Source organism: Panicum virgatum, chromosome 2K (genome assembly GCF_016808335.1).
Source record: "Panicum virgatum strain AP13 chromosome 2K, P.virgatum_v5, whole genome shotgun sequence".
Taxonomy (NCBI): domain Eukaryota; kingdom Viridiplantae; phylum Streptophyta; class Magnoliopsida; order Poales; family Poaceae; genus Panicum; species Panicum virgatum.
The window spans coordinates 22,020,818-22,041,293 of NC_053137.1; the positions used below are offsets into that span (position 1 = coordinate 22,020,818).

Sequence of the window (20,476 nt, forward strand, 5' to 3'; positions counted from 1 at the left end):
ACCGGCGAAATATTGTCAGGTTGTGGCCCAAAGCCCCTACCGCCGGTCCATCTGGCGATAACTCGTATCCGCCGGATGAACCGGCGGCAGGGTGATAAATTTGAAAAAAAAATTGGTATATAATTTTGATAAATCGAAAAAAATAATAAAAAAATAAAAAAATTCATGGGCTGGGCTCGTTTATGGGCCGCCAGGATGGGCCGGGCCGTTCAGCAACGAACGTACGGCCCCGAGAGCGCGTTCCTTTTTTTTATTTGTTTTTCTTTTTCCTCCGCTGCCTTCCATTTTCCTTCTCTGCTCCGCTCTCGGCCTCTCCTCGCGGCGGGCCGGCGACGGCAGGGCGAACGGCCGCCCTTGGCCAGTTCTTCGTCGGGGGCTTCGCCGGCAACGAGCATACGACAGGTGCGCCCACCTGTTCCCTTCCCTTCCATTCCTGATGTACGAAATCGAACACGCAAAACCCTAATGTATGCTGTTGGGATTCGGATCTGACCGTGTATTTTACCTGCTAAACTTCGACTTCTTTTTTGTTGCAAATACTATCGGTGCTATACTGGGTCCGCCCCTGATCGCTCCCCTGTTTGCAGCTGGAGATGAGCGCATCTTGGAAATCCAGTCATGTTACCACCAAGGACGGTGCAGAAACGGCGAGGGACATCATCTCCACGTCCAGCCAAATCCAGTCCATGAAGGTCCCGGACGCTGTTGCTGCGATCGCTCAGGCTGCTGCAAAGGCAAATGGTGAGACTGAAAAATGTATGTCCTGTCGAAAGCAGGTATTCTATTCAGTTGCGATAATAGGCTGTGGTGTTGTCGGATAAGCAAAAGGAATTTCGCCACCAACAAATAAACCTGTATTGCATCTTTGTTTCTTTAAACCTTGCAGATCTTCCAGGCTGGCCATTGTTCTCACCTCCGAAGGTGCAGCTGGACAAGTGTACCAAGTGTTCGAGAGAATTTTGTTCTTCAATCAACTTTCGGCGGCATACACGTGTTCACCGCCGAACCCTCAAAGTAGACAAGGTCTGTGGTTTGTCCTTTTGTCTTTTTCCTGCCAATTCTGTGCCAACTTACCATATAGTTGCATAAATGAGGGAAACGTAAGAGAACTGCGGATGTTTTAAATCTAAGTATCGAGATAGCTCTCGAGCCTGTGATCTCCATCATCTCACCCAGCTGCTTCACCACCTACTTTTGCTACTGTATTTAGATAGGGTAGTTCTGACTTCTGAAGGTGATTAGTAGCATTGTATGCTTCCTATTTTCATATATGCTTGGTTGTTTTAGCATTAGTCATTAAATTGTGCGTTGGACAAATGCATGCTCTCTAGATAACTTGCTTGTTTCCCGAGTCAAAATTTTCATTGTTATTCATTTCCTATTCTGATGGTGTTGAAATGCTGGCTTCGTCACCTATTATTTTTTTCCTGGAAAGTATGCAATTTGTTGTTGCCGCCACACGAGATACTTTCACTTCTACAAAAGCTGGGATATACACAACTCCCCAGACGTCTCATAACCTATTGTAGAATGCTTAGCGTAACAACCTAATAGTAAACGCAAAATTATTTAAGTGACTTGTACCTCGAATTTTTTCATGCCATGCTCTTGTAAGTGTTCTCTTTTCCCTAGTTATACAAGTTTAAACATCTTAACTATTTTCGATGGCAGAGTTATTTGTTGTCATCTTGGGATTAAAAGGCTTTGTTGATGTTGATGTAGAGTTATTTGTTGTCATAATGAACTTCATTTACATTGCATATTCAGTTTTTTCCCCCATGAAGCTGCTCCTCCATCTCATTGCCATATTGGCATGACATTGTTTATGCTGTGCAGGATTTTCCCAAGAATAGAGACCATCTTGCCGCATTCTGGAACAAAGTAAGTTATCTGCAATAAATTGCTTGTTACTTTGCCAATTTCCTGGATTTGTTCTAAGCTTGATCATGTATTTTGTGATATATTAAGTACTAACTGCCTCGCAAGTTATATATTTTCTAAAAAAAATTAAAGGAGACAGTAAGATCTGTTTCCTTTGTAACTTCCCATGTAAAAAGATAAGATATGCTGTATAACATTCAGTATACTTTTTGTACGTGTCAACTTGAATCGTGAAGTATATCTAGATTTATCCAACCTCTTCGTCAACGGTGCAAACTTCTAATCTGGACCATAGAATCAACATCCAAGGGGGTGTGTAGGGGGAGTGGGAGGGGGGATTTGAAAAAGTGTGATTAGAGGCGGGCGGTTAAGTGTAAAATTACCCAATCCCCCATGCCCCTTGGATGTTGATCCTATGACCCAGATTATAAGTTTGCACGGTTGCACGAAGAGGTTGGTTTGCACCTGATACGTTGCCTGGCTTTTGTTTATTCAAGTGACTTTCTTTATTAGATGCAATTTTGCTCATTGCTTGGATTCATCTTTTGTTTTCTTTAGCTGACTGTGGATGAGGCCAGCACAGTTTTGTCTTTGTCCAATGTTGTTGTGGAGGTAACTATATCATACTACCAGATTGTTAATTTCGTTTTTCCAGATAACAAGGGACACATATTTGGACCATTTTTACCTTCAAAACAATAACTGGGAATAGAAATACATTTTCAGGGTGTTTCCGGTTCATCAATTTTGACGACACTATCATCATGGATGTGTAAGCCAGGGTACGCTTCATTGCCAATGGCATATGCAAGAGCTGGCAGTGAGCTTCTGGTAAGGCTTTTGAACTACTTTTTTCCTGATCTATGGTATGGATTTGGAATGTTGAGTTCTTTTTGGTCTCTACAGGATTTGATTCAAACAAAGATTTCAATGCAGTTGCCTGTGTCATCGAATGAACTATTTAGTGTTCTCGATGAAGCAAGTGAGAAAACATTTCTTTGCACAAACACAGCTGCTTGTATACAAAAGTTTTTGTTTGATGGAGAGGCAAACAAAATTGCAACTGAGTTGAAAAATGTTGTTGCATGCGCTAGTTACATGCTCGAACAAAAGCTGGTAAGATAGTGCTTCTATTGTGCAAAGGGAATTGGCATTTACCCTTTAGCCATAAGTTTGATCAATTTAATGTGACTACAAATCAAAAACAGGTTGAAGCATGGTGTGCTGATAAGGCTGCTGAAGCATTAAGATGCCAGAAGTTGCTGGTGGAGGAAGAGGAAGCTGCTCAGAAAAGGTTATTGCTTTACATTTTGGCCACACTATATTTCAAATATCTGGCTAACTTATTTATTGTATAAATAGTAAATACACCACCATATAGTTCAATCTTGATTTGACATGTATTTTAATTTCTTCTATAACTTGAAGGCAAGCCGAACTGATGGAAAGGAAGCGGATGAAGAAACTTAGGCAGAAAGAACAGAGGTTAAAAGACCTCAAGGATGAGAATGTGGTGATTCAGTTACCTGAAATCATGGATGACACAACATGTTCTCCTGGCATTCAAAGTTTCAAGGCTATTTCAGATCCTGACCTTAATGAGCAAGAGAAGTCGCAATATATTCAATTTCCAGCACCAGTTACTTCAGAAACTGGCAATGGTTTTAATGTGGACCTATCGGTAGAAGATGTCAGCTGTGATTCAGCGCCTGAAATGGATAAAGGTGTTGTGTTAAGGAAACAGGTTATTTCAAGGCATCATTTAGGCAGAACAGAGAAACTTGCTGAAAATAGCTTTGTGTCTGGTTCCGCAGTTGTTTCAAAGCAAGCAGCTTTAGCGAGACCTTCAAATTACAGGGATGCAAATGTCTGTTCCTCACCAAATAGAAACAAAACTTGGGCACGAAAAGTGCCAGCTGAGATTGGAAATCAGTGTCCAAAACATGGGTTAGATGTAGATGATGAACACAACATGGCTCTTAGCAAAAACTCTCGTGTGCTAATAGGATCTATATGTGTTGCAATTGAAGATGGTAATGAACACTTGAAGGACTCCCGTTCCAAGAATGACCCAGTCCCTCCCTGTTCCAAAATTGTGAAACATGCATCAGTTGTGCTGCAACCGGTTACCCATAAGGAAAATAGAAATGAAGGCATTTCTAATAGTGATGGCAATAGTGCGCCAGCTGACGAGAACCCGTCTTGCTTCAGTAGTATGACAGATGAAAGCAGTCATTCAACCTGCTGCAGTGCAGATTTCGCAGAGGGTGAACATTTACGACGAACCATGTTTTCCAGTAAAGAAGCTACATCCTTCCTTTCTCAAAGTAAACGTCTTACTGCTGTTATATTTACACATCTTTGAAGCATGGCTGGCCAATAAGTTTTCCCCGACTTTTATTAACCAATTAGTTTTTCAGCATGTTAATTTGACCTAGCGGTTACCCATTTTTCTTTTGTAGAAAAAGAATGCTTGACTTGAAAATTGCATCAAGTATTTTTGTACTGTGAGTGATGTGTACAGGAAAACATCTATATATTCTATATAAGTAGCAGAGGGAATGAAAAGAAGTGCTCAAATAAACTTATGCCCTTATGAAGTAGACATACAATTCTTTTTTATGTTATGTTTATTTGCCTTAGAGTAAATAGATTTTTGCCTCTTTTGAATTAGGAAAGTGTATTGTGGTTCTTCCTTATTTAGCTCAGTACTGAAGAGTGGTTGTGTTTTGTAGGGTGGAAAGAAGCAATTGCAGCTGATCACGTGAAACTTGTTTTGTGTCATGACAAGTGAAGGAATGGCAGAGTGAAGAAATTTTGTCAAGGTCCGGCTGAGCTTTCATTGGGTCGTACAGCCCTACAGTGAAGGTGGTGCTTACCTAGCAGGGTGCAATGAAAGTCTCATGGTCAAATTTGTTTTGCGTGGATGACTGAAATGGCTGGTGCATTTTGTAGCTGAGATGACATGCTCATCAAAGCATAGGGTCCAGTTTTAGAAGGGCATAGGTCTTGTGTGGGATCTGTTTCTGGTAATATGAAACATGATTGAAATTGCGTTTATCACTCAAGATCCTCTTCTTTTATACTCATTTGATCGCGCTTAACAATACTGAATGCAATTCCCTCAGTTTTTCTGAACTATTGAGATTTTGGCATTGCTGCGACTGTATCTACATGATCCTATACCTGCTGTTGTCATACCATGAGGACATTGATTTCTTTGGGGGGAAAAAATAGGAGAAATCACAGTTCGAAGAGGCATGCCAGCTCATCTGGCAGTTACTATGTTGCACCTTTTGAAGATTCGAAATTATTTCTTTAAAGTTCTGAAAACATTACCGAGTAACGTATAGTCTAGATGATTTGTTGGGCACAGTTAACAAAAAACACCCTCCATAACTAAAGTATTACTTGAACTGTTGGATCCCTCTCAAACAACAAAAGTACCACTCCGTTATTAAAAATATTTTTCAAGAATTGTTGGGGCTCTCCCAAATAGGAAAAGCGCCCTCCAAAAATAAGCGTATGCTGCTATTTGCGGCGCACACACGGTATTCTTTAGTAAAAGGCGAAAGAATAGTTCGCTCTGTGTGCACCGCGCAGCTGCGTGCCTCTACCAGCTAGCAGTGCCTCCCATCTTATAGCGGCATCCGACCTGCTGTCTGGTTGCCTCGGCGGGGTGGGACTAACCAACCAATGAACCTACTCAGCGCGCGCCACACCACACCGCTCAGGCGTTCACGTCCCCCCGTGCACAAGATGGGCCTGCTGGCCCATTTACTTGTTTGCTCAGCCCCAGCCCGTGAACTTCATTTCGGCTCTAGGATAGCAGTAGCAGGGCCTGTCTTCTTGAGTTTTCCTCTTTTCTTTTCTTTCTTTCTTTATTTTTGCAAATCCTATCTTTGTTGTTACTATTTAGCTATGCTACCATACAAGGGCCTGTTTGGTTAGAGGGGTAGCACAGCTAGCATAGGGAATGTTACTATTTAGCTAGGCTACCATACACGTAGCACAGATAGCATAAAATTTGTTTGGTTTGAGTTACAAGTTAGCACAAAGCAACCAATGTTGCTACATGCACACATGGCGTTGGGGGGAATGTTGCGCGGGGTGGGGGGGCATCGCGGCGCTGGGCATCCATCCGTTGGGTGCCCTAACCCGGGGACGCAATGCCGTGTCGGGCGTGGGCCCTAGTAGCACAAAAAAGCCCACTTAAAACAAATGCAGCCCGTTTCGTTTGGTACGCACAAATGCAGCTCGTGATACCTGTGCTATCCCCTAACCAAACAGGGCCCAAAGTCCATGATTCTAGTTATAAGTCGCTGCACACACAAATTCCGCATGGGTGCGTGCCCGGGTTCCAAATTTCTCCTCTTTTCTGCTTGCAATTTTATTGACGGTTTCTTAAATTTATTCTGAATTCTTATCCTATCTCGATACTTTTATAATACACATAATAGTTCATAAATTTGTAACACGCTGTCATCCTGATTCTTAAACTTATCTTGAATTCTCATTGCGAACCTCGAACTCTCAAATATCTATTCTTAGACTTTTTCACGAACGTCCTATTCTTGAACTTGTCCTACACTCTCATCTGTATCCATATACTTCTAGAAGCGTATAGCAGCAGCCGGCAGCCGCTCCGTGCCGAACAGGGCCAGAGTAGCGCGCACACGCAGCCACGCAGGCACGCACACAGCGGCAGATCGTCCTCCCCCAGATGGCACAGCGTGCCAGTTGACCGGTTTTGCTGCCAAGCAAGGCCGGGGCAGCAAGGCAACCCCTCGCCATTGCAGAGTTGCAGTTGCAGAGCGGGAGGGAGCGAAGATGATGACGTCGTGGCTGTTGGGCCGCCGGGGCCCCTCGGGCTTCTCCTGGAGCTCCACCGCCGACCAGGTCACCGAGGGCATCTCCGCCGCCGGCCTCACCGCCGTCGTCACCGGTCCGTCCCCCTCACCCCCCCCCCCCCCCCCCCCGCCTCTCCTCATCCTCCTCCGGGCGCCAATCCCCTCCAGAACCTCCCCGCCCCGCCCGGGCCGGCCTCCTGTAACAAACTAATCCGACCCGAACCCCCTCGCCTCGCCGTCCAGGGGCGTCCAGCGGCATCGGCGCCGAGACGGCGCGGACGCTGGCGCTGCGCGGGGCGCACGTCGTTATGGCTGTCAGGGGCGTCCCCGCCGCGCAGGCCGTCAGGGACCGCGTCCTCGCCGAGGCGCCCGGGGCCAGGCTCGACGTCATGGAGCTCGACCTCTCGTCCATGGCCTCCGTCCGCGCCTTCGCCTCCCAGTTCGTCGCCAGGGGGCTCCCCCTCAACATCCTCATGTACGTACGCTGGTGCTATTTCTGTTGGCGTCGCTGTGTAGCCTGCTCCCCACAATTTGCTTCCTGTGCTACCAACCGCCTGCCTGAGAGCGACCTGGGATGAGTCCTACGAATCAATGAGTAGTACTTCAATCAGGGGGAACCACTAGTACGTAGGAGTAGTAGTTGATTTAATGATTGCAATCAGTTTGTCCTTGCTTGTTCCATTCACCAGCCATCGCATTCTTAGTTAGTCTTGTATCTTAGACTCTATTAGTATCTATTTTCCTGTGCGTTTTTCTTCATCACTTTGAGCAAATACTGTGTACGAAGATATCTACTAGTTATTTACGTTTGGATGATGGGTGTGTCGTAGTAATGGGTGCCTTTGTTGAGTCGGGATGGGGTGATTGGATTCGTGTCTTCTTTGAGTTGGGGTGGGGTAGCAAATACTTCATTGTGTACGATGTGCCTGGAAGCTATCAAGTACCCCCTTGGCTGTCCATCACAGGAAATGGGAGAGACATGTTAACTGCACACTTATTTGTTTTACCTAGCTAGCACTTATTTAATGTTCGTTATTCTTGTGTTTGAGATTTTCTAAAACTAGATTGTCTTGTCTATGGTGCCTTCTTATGCCTCTTGTAACAATCTGGCTTGGTTGTCTTGCATGTTTGATCAAAGTGTTGCTTCAGTATCTCATAGCATTTCATTAATTACTTGGCGCTTTTGCTGGCAGCAACAATGCAGGAGTAATGGCAACACCTTTTGAGCTTTCAAAGGATGGAATTGAGATGCAGTTTGCAACTAACCATGTTGGTATGCATTCCATTATCCAGACACTTGACTGCTTGGTTAACATGTTGTGTATGTATGCATTTTTGCTACTTTGAGTCATATAGTGATTATAACTTTCGCAAGTCTAGTACTCTACCTAAACAATGCGCTGCAATTCTTTCTCACCTAACACACAAATTAACATTTTTAACCTTTAATTCATGATGTTTAGCGACACCAGTCTACTAAAATGTGGTTCTGATTTCATAATCTTCAGGCCATTTTCTGTTGACACAACTTCTGTTGGATACCATGAAGAAGACCTCTCGTGAATCAAATGTGGAAGGAAGAATTGTCAATGTTTCATCAGAGGGGCACCGATTTGCATACCGGGAAGGCATCCGTTTTGATAAGATTAATGATGAATCAGTGTATGTAGCTGTCAAGTTGTTATGTTCTACAGTCTAGTCTACTCAATTTGGAGGCCAATCTATTAACTTGTTCAAGCTTGTCTTGTGCAGGTATAGCACCATTGGAGCATATGGGCAGTCAAAGCTTGCAAACATCTTGCACGCTAATGAACTCGCCAGGCAATTCAAGGTATGTCTTGCACTCTATCTCCACCTAACACATGGATATTTTCTTGATTTTGTGGTGTATGTATTGTACATCTGTATGCACTCCAACCTGGATACCTGTTATTGCTAACATCAGTTGCAGTGTTTTTCTAAGATGTTTGCATCTGAAATTTGAAATTTGTGACGTTTTGGACATCTTGAATCCATTTGTTGTTAATATTGGTGTAACAAATTGAAGGAACAACCATCATCCAATCACAAGAAGTAATGTGTGAAATTTCTGCTGATTATGTTCTCTTTAGAGCTGCCATTCGTTTTCCAATTTATTAAGTTGTTCTGTAGCTATTTTTCAGCCGTCTTTGACAATATTTTGTATAACAGGAAGAGAATGTCAACATAACTGCAAATTCTCTTCATCCTGGCTCCATCATCACGAACCTTCTTCGGTACCACAGTATCATAGATGGTAAGTATAATTGCCATTTCTTGTCACAACATTTAGTTCCCCTGGTCTCATAAACTATATGGGGAAAATAAATATTAGGCTGGTTTAATAGAATTTACTGTGTCAGACAGTCAGTTGCTGCTTCTTATTTATATGAACAAACAATTGCTGCAATTAGAAGGAAATAAAAAAAACGCTGAAGGTTAGATGGTCACCTGCATGACAAAGACAACAACCGAAACAATCTAAATGGTCAGAAATTGAGAAACCGAATGATGTTTGCAACTTGATTGCAGTAATGGCATGGCCTAACGAGTTGGAATTTATTGCTATTTGAGACCGTAGCTATGCTTCACTGATAGCATTGAATTTCTGCTGCGTGCAGCTTTCAGTCGGACACTTGGGAAATTGGTGCTGAAAAATGCTCAACAGGTAAATTTTTAAATGTGCTTTTAATCTTCAGAGTATTTTGGCATTTTATATACATCTAGGTGGTTGCTTCATGAGACCTGTACGTGGCATTTTGCTAATTCATTGTTTGCTGGTAGTGGTAGTGTCGCGTGACGTGCTAGAATAAGCTTCTGTGGAACTGTTGCATCTGGCACAACTGGCATACCATTATGTTAAAGTAGAAGGGGTACAGAACATCTTTAAAGTTGTTTTTTTTCTTGAAAGCGCAGAAAAACTACGCTTCATTATATTAAGAAAAAAAGGAACAGTTACAGAAATGGAGGGACTGTAACACTCCCTAAAGTACAGAAAACTCTCTCTACTCTACTAATGAATACAACGGGACCAAAGCTAGACTAGACCCCCAAGATTAGGAGGCAGGGGCGGAGCTGCAGCCAGCCACCGGGGTCCGCCGACCCCGACGACCAACGGCAAATCCCCTTTAAATCACTGTTGTCTAAACCAAATGACCACATAGAAAATCAAGAATACTACACGTCGACCCCGGTGCTGAAAATTTCTAGCTTCGCCCCTGTTAGGAGGTCGTAGGAGCCAGGGCGAGGAGGAAGGAAACTCCTCTAGCCCCAGCAATAGACCACATCTTTAAAGTTATGGTTCCATATTGTAATCTGACGGTGCCATCACAATGCCTAAAGTTGTTGTGGTGGTACACGTATGGAAAAAAGCAGATGGCCGTTTTGGATATGAGGTCATTCCTGTCGTGTCGCTTGCATTGCACTTGACCCGGCCGTGCAACTTAACAGGCTACTGTACTACTCGTCTAATGTTTGCTACAGTTTGCTACTATCATGTTCTTTGTACTTCTGGTGGCTGCACGTTGCTGCCTAAATGAATGAATCTGATGTACTTCTTGCGGATCTGATTGGTTTTTGTGGAACTTAAACAGGGTGCGGCAACCACATGCTATGTGGCACTCCACCCGCAAGTGAAGGGCGTGTCCGGGAAGTACTTCTGCGACAGTAACCTGTACGAACCGAGCGACAAAGCCAAGGACATGGGGCTTGCCAAGAGGCTCTGGGATTTCAGCGTTGAGCTTACCACCTAGGTAGCTGATACATCACAACCGGTTTCGCCTAGCTTGCTTGTTGTCGGACATGGACTCATGTAACGGTTGGTGAATCCCACAACTATGCATCATTTACCGTGGTGGATGCAATGTAAATTCCTCGACGCTGGTGGATCAGCAACATGTACTCTGTTGTATTGTATCACTCACTCAACATTTGGCCGGTCGCCTTTCAAGGGTTCGAGATGCGGTACTAGCAGAATATCCTATGGTATTTTGACATTTTGATACGAGATTCCTAGAAGATTCCTTGTCATGCTGCTTCTGAGTTATAAGTTATTCGAATCCAACAAGAAGAGACACTACTGTTTTGTCTCGGGTGGACGGTGGTACGGGATCCGGGGATCGTGAGCTAGAAGACGATGGCCAGTAGGTGGCCCCACGTGCCAGTGACCCACTCCGTACTGCACGGGCACCCCCGTGATCCAGAATGGGACACGCATGTCGATGTGTCGACCAGGCGGTCGGGGCTAGCGGACAGTTGCTGGTGTTGCCGTATCCGTCAGGCGGAGCCACGCAGCACGGAGTCTGCCGACGTGGGCGGACGGCGGCCGCCCGCCCGCTCCAGCTGCGAGACAAAGGGGATCTTGACTTGAGCTGAGAGGAGGGTCCTTGAATCTTGACGCGAGAGCAAGCAAGATAGCTTCCTGTACTTGCTTGGTATCTCCTACTTTCCGGACCAGAGCCCATCATGGCCATGGGAGCTGTGCTCTCCAGTAGAAGCTTCGCCTCTCCGCCCTCTTCAGGTGACATTCGATTCTCCATGCATTTCTTTACTCTTTTTTTCCCCATTCCCAGTACCTCCTGATTCTTGCTAACTCTGTGAATTGGGTTTGTTCGCTGGTTTTATTTCCAAGTTAACTCCGAAATACTACAACTGTACCTCCGGAATTAGTTTGCTAAATTGTTCACTGGTTTTGTTTCTAATAAGTTAGACTTCGAAATACTACAAGTGTACCTCCTGATTCTTGCTACTGTTGGGGGGCATCAACGTCGCCTCCCTGCTTACTCCAAGCTCTAGTTGGTGGCACCTTTTGGTAGAATATGATGCATGGGTGGTGGGTGCTACAGAAGTTTACGGATACTTTTGCTCTTTTGCAGTAAAGAGACATGAGCTGAAATATTCCACAACAACACAGAGCAACTGTGTGTGTTCATCGGTTCCTGGACACAGATTCCATCAACACGTTACTGGGAGCACTCTTTTCCCGGCCCAAAGTCATTCAAGAAGCACTGTATCGGCAAGACATTTGATATCTGGGCGATTCATCAAGAATAGAGTTCTATCCAGGGTTGAGTGCTTTCTCACTTCAGACCCAGCAAGCGGTGGTTGGCTAAAACCACGGAGGTGGCAGAATTCCACTGCTACTACAGAGAGATCTTGTGTCCAACCAGAGTACAGACTGCCCATCAGAAGACGTGCTGACTTCAAAGCCGAGCAGTATGAAATCACAGGATCATCGTTCAGCCCTTCTGATGGCCCTGATGCAATTCTGGTTGGAGATACGAGCAACATTTCTCCCTGGTGGCAGCAGTTCCCAAAGCGATGGACGATCGTCCTCCTCTGCTTCTTTGCGTTCCTCCTCTGCAATATGGACCGCGTGAGTTAACAAAAATGCTTTTGTTTCTATAAACTCGTATCTGAAGACAGCGGTTAAGTTCAATGGTAGTAGTTTTAAACTCTGCTACTTTTCTTTTCTTGTTTTTTCAACATTTCCTAACTTTGGACAGGTCAATATGAGTATTGCTATACTACCAATGGCGTCAGAGTTCAGCTGGAGCCCAGCAACCGTTGGCCTAATCCAATCATCTTTCTTTTGGGGCTATCTTCTTACTCAGGTGCGTTGCAATTGCTGTGCATCGAGAGCCAGTTCTGAACTGTTTTCATGATCTGCACTTTAGTACTAGTATATGTTGTTTCTGATATTTTGTTATGTAAATCGATGGTGCAGATTCTTGGAGGTATTTGGGCTGATAGGTTTGGTGGCAAGGTTGTGCTAGGATTTGGTGTTGTATGGTGGTCAATTGCAACAGTTGTTACACCCCTTGCTGCCAAGATTGGACTTCCATGCTTGCTCATCACACGTGCCATCATGGGGATAGGCGAGGTTATTATTGTCTTCTTCATGCCTCTACACTGTGTAATGTATTATTACGGCTGACGGCTGCTATGTATGAAATGTGAACATTCAAACAATTATATGAAGGGGAGTTATTTGTCACTTATAATCATCAGATACTCAGATACATTACTGGAATTAAACCAAAAAAGATAGCATTGTAGTATCTTATATGCTTGACAGTATTTTGTAGCAAAAATTGAGCATTTGGCATCCAACTTAGTGGCTCAGGTGCTCTGAATAAATAAGATTTTTAGTGCCACAGTCTAATGTAGGGGCTTTTGTTTTTATCTTTGGGTTTAATTACTTTTCCAATATCTATGATTTTACAGGGTGTTGCCATGCCTGCTATGAACAACATCCTTTCCAAATGGATCCCAGTTTCAGAGAGGAGCCGATCTCTTGCTTTAGTTTACAGTGGAATGTACCTTGGTTCAGTCACCGGCCTCGCTTTCTCACCTGTGTTAATCAGCAGATTCGGTTGGCCTTCTGTTTTTTATGCGTTTGGGTCCCTAGGAAGCATCTGGTTTGCACTTTGGCGATTCAAAGTAAGTTACATGGGTTACATTAAGAACTGTATTAGTTTATTATCCTTGTTTGTACAAGTTTACTCAGTACACATTTGTTTGTTATAAAGTTTGCTTTAGTTGCCATTTAGTTTTATTTTATCTGTTGATACACATCAATCTCTCTGGAAATTAGCATACTACAACAACTTTCTTTGTTGCCGTTCTCTTAGCTTTCCAGATATGGTACTTATTTCTTATTATACTCAGGCACTCAGCTAACGGCCAGTATGTATGCTTGATTAGGCACACAGCTCTCCAGATGATGATCCAGAACTGAGCAAAGCTGAAAAGAGGCACATACTAGGTGGTAATGCTTTAAAGGAGCCTATCACTTCGATACCATGGAGACTAATTCTATCAAAGGCTCCAGTATGGGCTCTAATAATATCACATTTTTGTCATAACTGGGGAACATTCATTCTTCTAACATGGATGCCCACATACTATAACCAGGTTGTTACAATTTTATGCTGTTAAATGTTTGGCATTCCTCATTGCTAATATCAAATAATGACACTAGATCATGCCATTGGTCCCCAAATGCCTGAAAACCAGGTTCTGAAGTTCAATCTCACCGAATCCGGGCTGCTGTGTGTCTTGCCATGGCTGACAATGGCTATTTTTGCAAATATCGGTGGTTGGATTGCCGACACTCTTGTTCAGAGAGGGATTTCTATAACAAATGTTCGTAAGGTAAGTTCTCTTTGAGTATTTCAATTATTTTTTCAGGAATGAATTTAATAGAATATTTATGCTGAGAACTACTGATCTTGAAATAATTGTGCACCGTGTCTTTGTAGATCATGCAATCTATTGGTTTCCTTGGACCTGCCCTGTTCTTGACGCTGCTGAGCAAAGTCCAAACTCCAGCCATGGCCGTGTTGTGCATGGCATGCAGTCAGGTTTGATGCACTTCAGAAATACCATTCGTGTGGATTTATATGTAGCTTCTTCTTTTGTTTTTTGGAGATATGGCTTACTGGTGTTACTGTCCTATTTCTTGGCAGGGTAGTGATGCTTTTTCACAATCTGGGCTGTATTCCAACCACCAAGATATAGGACCACGTTATGCGGTAATGACCTGATGTAGAATGTCACTGCTCTAATGTTCATTTTACATAAGAAATTTTAGTGCCAACAGTCGGTGTATTGGTGTTCATTGCTTTTAACATGGTATATGATCTGAGACAACTGCATCTAATTCGATAATGTCCCACAAAACATTGTCAGGGTGTACTTCTTGGACTGTCAAACACTGCCGGCGTGCTTGCAGGAGTTTTTGGTACTGCGGCCACTGGCTACATTCTTCAGAAAGGTAAAACTCAAATTCGAAAGTGATTTCTGGAGACTTTTCATTAAAAGTTGTATATTCCTTTTACTCCAAACAAGACAAAGTCTAAATTAGGTAGCGTTGATCATGTTTGGTGCTGGCATAATCTAAGCTCCTCAAGGCAGCTTCTTAATTTGATGTCCCCTAGCATACTCTTCTACCTTCATGCTAATAATTTCCTAATGTCTCTTTAATTCGTTCTTTTGACTGGCAGGTTCTTGGGATGGTGTGTTTAAGGTGTCTGTTGTGCTGTACATAGTAGGAACAGTGGTGTGGAATGTCTTTTCAACCGGAGAGAAAATTCTTGAATGATCTGTGCTGTGAATAAAAATTAGCTGCTTTTTAGATTCATTTTGCGTAAAATACGCTGTGGCAGGGAAGGCTCTTCACGAGATGTAGCTGAAAGGTGAAAGCTCCCTTGTTAGCTATATAGGGATACGGTGTTTAGCCTACTTAGAGGATGAACTGCAAATTAAAGTGTGATGCAGTTAGAAGGTGAGCCAAATAAATCTCTTATGCAGCATGAAGCTGCAGCAACGGCGCGCACGCCAGATTTTGAAGCAAGTTTTTTGCACCTGTTTCGTGAGCAGTCCAGATCCAAGCTTGTACAACAGGGTTACAGTTACAATACACGTTATAGTATGCAGCAGCAAAAGAGCGTATGATTGCCATATAAAATCTCAAGATTTACAGTTTACATATCTTTTCAAAACTACTTGAGTGCTACATCACTGAGGTAGTGAGGTTCAAGCTTTTTGAGTACCAGCTCCATCCAAAATTAGATCCCTGAACAACATCCACACATAGCCCTGGCAGGCATTCAGTAATCTGGGAATTCAGTAGTGGCGTTTCTGCCAGACTTAGTTGATCCTTGGTGGTTGCAATTCGAAGCCAACTTGTTCACTAGTCTCATGCCAACTCTTCACTTACCTTAATATCTGGGCATTCATGCAACAACAGCACAAGATCATTTGATAGGCTTTTGATCCTATTAGATTCTGTAGCTCCATCTGCAGTTGATGTTACATGTGAGTCATCTGAAGCATGATTACTCTGACAGATGTCCTCAACAAACATCTGGAGTGCGTCATCCGCAGACATTTCTTGCACAGATGTGTGCACATTCAGAAATTTTCTTCTACACTGGGCATCAGGCACAAGTTTTTCCTTCAAGTTGTTAGGAAGGCTAGCTAGTGCACTGCTTGAAGGACAACAAACGAACAAGAAATTTAAAACCCGAGGGAATGTTAGAAGAGAACGGCAGTACAAGAAATATATTCCTAGCACGATATACCTGGTAACACCGCGAACAAGGCCCCACTTGTAGCCAACATTTACAGATTGCCTAAACCCAACATTGAAGCCCTTCTGGGCAGAGTCTTTCTGCCCTTCTGTTATACCATCCCTATATCCCATCTAGAGTAAAATTGGAAGCAAAGGATTCTAATCATGCCTGCTATCAACGAAAATTGCAGAAGAACAATTAGAATTAACAACTGAAACCGTATAAACTCTAGGGTATACCTTATGAAACTGGTTCTGCCTGTGGATCCATTCTCTGTCTAAGTTAGAAGCATGCCCAGGAGAATCTGAAGCATCATCCCATATGTCATCATCTTCGGCGGCGGCAACATCACCACCATTAGCTGTGACAAAATTGAAGAAATTATTGCAGAAATCAACAAATCGTAACATGAGATAATACTAGTGCAAGCGGCACTTCTAGTTAACAACTAGTGGTACGAAGAATTATCAATCAGGCCTCAGTTATCACTGATTTAACAAAACATGTGTTGCCCTGATTGAGTGAAAGCCCTTGTCAGGGACACGCACCATGCTGGGCGATTTCAGTCCCACTTGATGAAGGTGCTGCTTCTACGCTTAGCTCCCCCATGGAGGCGGTCACGCCCTCTGCATCCCCAGGGCCGGCCATTCGCAAACTAAATCTGCAGTCGAAGCGCGAGTTGATCCCCTTATAGCAGAAAAATTTGGGGGGAGAAAAGGGGGAAAAAAGAAGAAAAATCTGCTGACGCCGGAGGAGGAAGAGTCCACCGGCGGGGTTCGGGTTCGGGGTTTCTGGGCTTTGGGAGCTGCCAGACCTAAAGGGGTCGCAGACGGCGGACTGTCGGCGGTAGCGGGCGAGACGGGCAGACGGCGGTAGCAGGCGAGACGGAGGTAGCGGGCGAGACGGCGGTGAGGCGGGGCGGTGGGAGAGGCCGGGTGGGGCCAGGAAGGAGGCGGCGGTAATGCGGCCAAAGCCGAGGTAGTGGTGGAGGCGGGGGAGCTTGGGCCGGAGATGGGCGCTCGGGCTAGGTTAGCGGCGGCGGCGGCCGGCGGCTGCAGGTGTCGGAGGAGGCGGCGGGGCAAGAGGAATCGAGGGGCAATTTAACTTTTCACCATTGTGCAGTGCCCGTGTGTTGCTACTTGCTAGTTGCTACTCCCTCCATTCCAAATTATAAGTCATCTCAAGAATCTTGGAGAGTTAAAGTTTTTTAAATTTGACCAAATTTATATGACAAGATAATAGCATTTATAATACCAATTAAGTATCATTAGATTCTTTATTAGCTATATTTTCATAGTGCATCTATTTGATGTCATAAATCTTTATATTTTTCTCTATAATTTTAGTTAAACTTTGAGATAGTTTGACTCTCCAAGATTCTTGGAATGACTTATAATTTGGAACGGAGGGAGTACTTGCTACGGACAATGAAAACTATATATATTAATTCAATTTGTTTGTATGATAAATGTGTATTTTAAAGTTTTCATAAAATGCTACTCACAATGATAGAATCATATAACATATGCAATTACTGGTTTCCCCCTCCCATCGCAAGTAGGAGTGGTAAAGGGCCTAAGATTTTGAACTAGAAAATCTAAGGGCCGGGCCCTAAAAGGATCGGACTCTAATCTTATACAATTTTAAACTAAATAATCTAAGTACCTTGTTGGGCTATTAAGAGGCCACTAGGGCCATGGCCCATTACCGCCCCTAATCGCAAGTTGATTGTATACCAAAGTTTTCCGTATACAAATAATAAAATAAATATGCATATATCTCTTGCTTTCCATGGGCTAGAGAAAACTGCAACTATTAAGAACGTCGTGCTATGTCGTAGATGCAGATTTAGAAGAAAATGCAGTCAAAGACCAAATAAATATCATATATATTGTACGAAAATTAGAACACCACAAAAATCTTTGTAATCAACGGTCCAAGCAATGATCACGCTGGCTAATTCCAAAGATGATTACAGTAGAAGCAACCAAAATATTTTTAAAATTTCCACCTCATGTTCTAAATTAAAATCAATCATATTTCAAAAAACACAAATTGTTATTACCTTCAACACAAAGCATGATGCCACCGTGCTCACCACAAATAATCAAAGAAGATTCGCGATGACCAAATAGATTTTTGCAATAACGCATATCCCATAATCAGTAAGCCAAGATCAATGATTTGCAATCCTAATTATGCAAACTAACACTCTTTTTCAAATAGGAGTGCAGTTTTTGAAGAAGTTGACGCACACATAGCATCTCACAAATCAATGCCATCACCTCTCTCACCGTATGCAGAGCCCAAAATCAATGATGTATATATTTTCTGTTGACATGATTAGCATACATATTGCTCTTTCTCAATGGTATTGGTTTCACATAACATATATAACTACTTCACAAGACATATCTTCATGAGCACTTGACCATATGCAGAGCCCAAAATCAGTGATGAACAAGAGATTGCCTTTTACCTTTGAGCACTTGACCATAAACAGCAATAAGGGAGATCGCCATTGGAGGTCCTTGCATTCAGTCTTGTGCCTTTTACCTTTGAGCACTTGACCAGTGTTTTTGGGAGTTAAGGAAATCTGAAGCATCTGTGAGACTGTGACTGATCAGACGTTGGTGAACCGATTGATTTTTTTTTGTCCTGATGCAATGCAATTGGACTGAAGCATTTGTGAGACCAGACGCAAGTGGGGCTCTAACTACCATTTCTTCTTCCTGAATCTGCCACGCTCCTGCTAACATGCAAACATAAAAGTGCACTCCTTATTAATATAATACTCTATAATACAAAATCATATTGGAAAACAGCCACCATGCAAAATTTCACACCTCCAGCACTCATATAAATAACATTGTTCCAAAGTATTATAATCCACTAATTATACTTATGTTTCACAAAGCCCAAAAAGGCAAAATAAGAGAAATCATAGAGCCCACACATATACAGGAATAAAGAGAGATGAGAATGCAGCATAGGTTCTTACTCAAACAATCAACATGGGCGGAGAAACAAAATTGCTGCACGTTGGACACAATAAATCTTGCTTCCCATCTTCCAGTAGATACTGCCATGTTGCTGCTGGTTCCCTGAGCAATGTTTTACAGTCGTCCGACTAATCGCGATTAGTCGCGATTAGTCGGGCTTATCGTTCCCTCGGCGCCGATAAGGAGCAACGACTAGGTATGAGCAACTAGAATTCTAGTCGTCCGATTAGTCGTCGATTAGTCGCGATTAGTCGTTCGACTAGGTAGGAAAACGATCAGATTTGCACTAATGGGCCGCGTCAATTGTGTGGTTGGGCTGCTAGGTTGGCATTAGGCCCATTAGGTTTTAGGTATATATGCACAAATGCATGTGCCTCAGACTCGTTGTCACCCAAATCTCACGAGTGACCAACTGACCATCATTGCGGTGTTCATGCTTGATATACACTATGTAATGTATAGTATACATATTATTTCGGTCCTAGTATGATAGGACGACTATACAGACGACTAGGCTCGATTAATCAGCCTGATCGACGACTAATCTCGACTAATCACCTTATCGGTGCCATGGCGACTAGGCCCGACTAGACGACCGTAAAACATAGAGACGGGCAGGTGGCTACTGAAGTTTATGTTTTGTTCTAGCTTGTCTAGCAGCATCTTCAAAGCTTCTAGCCACATGATAGTTCATAAAAATATGTGGCCATTGTCAGCGAAATCTATATACACCCACTTGTTTTGTAGTTTGGCGATTCAGACTTCAAGTCCAAATTAACAATTTCTGAAGCCACTATAGCTAACTCATTGTTTAGTACAGTGGCTTTTAGTGATGGATATAGGAGAACGACATTGGTAACCACACAATTTAGCATTACAATAAAAGGGAGTGCAGGTACTCATGTAGGCAATGACATCCTTGACAGATGGAAGATGGACAAATTTGTCTGGTCCTAAATGTGTATCCAGCTAAATAATATTGCGGATGGCCATACTAATAAACTCATTTGTTCATGAGCATATGCACATTCACCCATATTTAATGATAATAACTAAAGTATCTCCTTGATCCACTTATGGTGTCACAAGTTTTGCAACTGTTTATCTCTTTGCTCCTAGCTTCAAACATAAAATCATTATATTTAGTTACAACGGTATTGAAGGCGAAAAATCATATATCATAAATAAACATTAAGATCTAGGATGCATCTCAAGCTTTAGACAGTTACGTTTAGTATGCTAGAATTTAACAAAATTTTATACTGAACCTAAACACATATGGTCTCTCAACATTGCACTAAAAATGTACATGCCTAGCCTGTACTTATTTGATAGTTGCTTCTGAATAAATCATATTCTAAATTTATGATCGGCAAAGGTAATATCAACTCTGTATGAAACAGCATTACATAGAACAAATCATTAGCTTAGTGAAGAAATTTTACATGTGTCCAGCACCTTTATGCAATGCATAACGTAGAAGCTCCCTCGTTGCCGTACGGGAGCGGCATCCTCTGGGCAGTTGCAATTTGGCCGACGTCAGAGCAAACTAAAGACGCGGAGGGGTTACTGGCGTCGGCGGCGATCAACCTGGGGCTGGCTCTGCTGGCGCTCTTGCTCTTCTCCGTGCTCAAGAAGCAGCCGGGGA

General features: G+C 43.1%; 3 protein-coding genes and 1 non-coding gene across 6 annotated transcripts; 2 read left to right on the top strand and 2 right to left on the bottom strand.

Annotated features, from left to right (window-relative positions):
• Positions 1–248: 248 nt before the first annotated feature.
• On the top strand, positions 249–10,766 carry LOC120695197. The gene is made up of 19 exons (XM_039978495.1): positions 249–402; positions 588–756; positions 887–1,023; positions 1,837–1,881; positions 2,440–2,493; positions 2,608–2,712; positions 2,788–2,997; positions 3,090–3,175; positions 3,310–4,208; positions 4,617–4,671; positions 5,801–5,822; positions 6,499–6,826; positions 6,975–7,206; positions 7,925–8,004; positions 8,240–8,393; positions 8,484–8,562; positions 8,922–9,006; positions 9,371–9,417; positions 10,343–10,766. Exons 2-19 carry the CDS (start codon positions 594–596, stop codon positions 10,499–10,501), a joined length of 2,940 nt encoding a protein of 979 aa, XP_039834429.1. The 5' UTR covers positions 249–402; positions 588–593; the 3' UTR covers positions 10,502–10,766.
• LOC120696355 lies at positions 5,368–5,486 on the bottom strand. Its single transcript, XR_005684131.1, has one exon. It is a non-coding gene; the product is annotated as a U5 spliceosomal RNA (small nuclear RNA).
• A 276-nt stretch (positions 10,767–11,042) lies between the features above and the next one.
• LOC120671684 (probable anion transporter 4, chloroplastic) lies at positions 11,043–15,214 on the top strand. The gene is made up of 11 exons (XM_039952035.1): positions 11,043–11,268; positions 11,624–12,123; positions 12,254–12,361; positions 12,475–12,630; positions 12,975–13,190; positions 13,455–13,664; positions 13,767–13,904; positions 14,012–14,113; positions 14,219–14,284; positions 14,442–14,526; positions 14,756–15,214. The coding sequence occupies exons 1-11, from the start codon at positions 11,214–11,216 to the stop codon at positions 14,851–14,853; spliced, it is 1,734 nt and encodes a 577-aa protein (XP_039807969.1). The 5' UTR covers positions 11,043–11,213; the 3' UTR covers positions 14,854–15,214.
• LOC120671701 lies at positions 15,182–16,948 on the bottom strand. 3 transcript variants are annotated; one of them, XM_039952038.1, is made up of 5 exons: positions 16,641–16,940; positions 16,375–16,487; positions 16,066–16,187; positions 15,836–15,957; positions 15,182–15,739 (listed from the first exon to the last, which is right to left on the bottom strand). In XM_039952038.1, exons 2-5 carry the CDS (start codon positions 16,472–16,474, stop codon positions 15,451–15,453), a joined length of 633 nt encoding a protein of 210 aa, XP_039807972.1. In that variant the 5' UTR covers positions 16,475–16,487; positions 16,641–16,940; the 3' UTR covers positions 15,182–15,450. The 3 variants fall into 3 exon arrangements, with proteins under 3 accessions (XP_039807972.1, XP_039807971.1, XP_039807970.1); XM_039952037.1 differs by having other exon boundaries at positions 15,184–15,957; positions 16,641–16,948; XM_039952036.1 differs by having other exon boundaries at positions 15,184–15,957; positions 16,375–16,948.
• Positions 16,949–20,476: the final 3,528 nt, after the last annotated feature.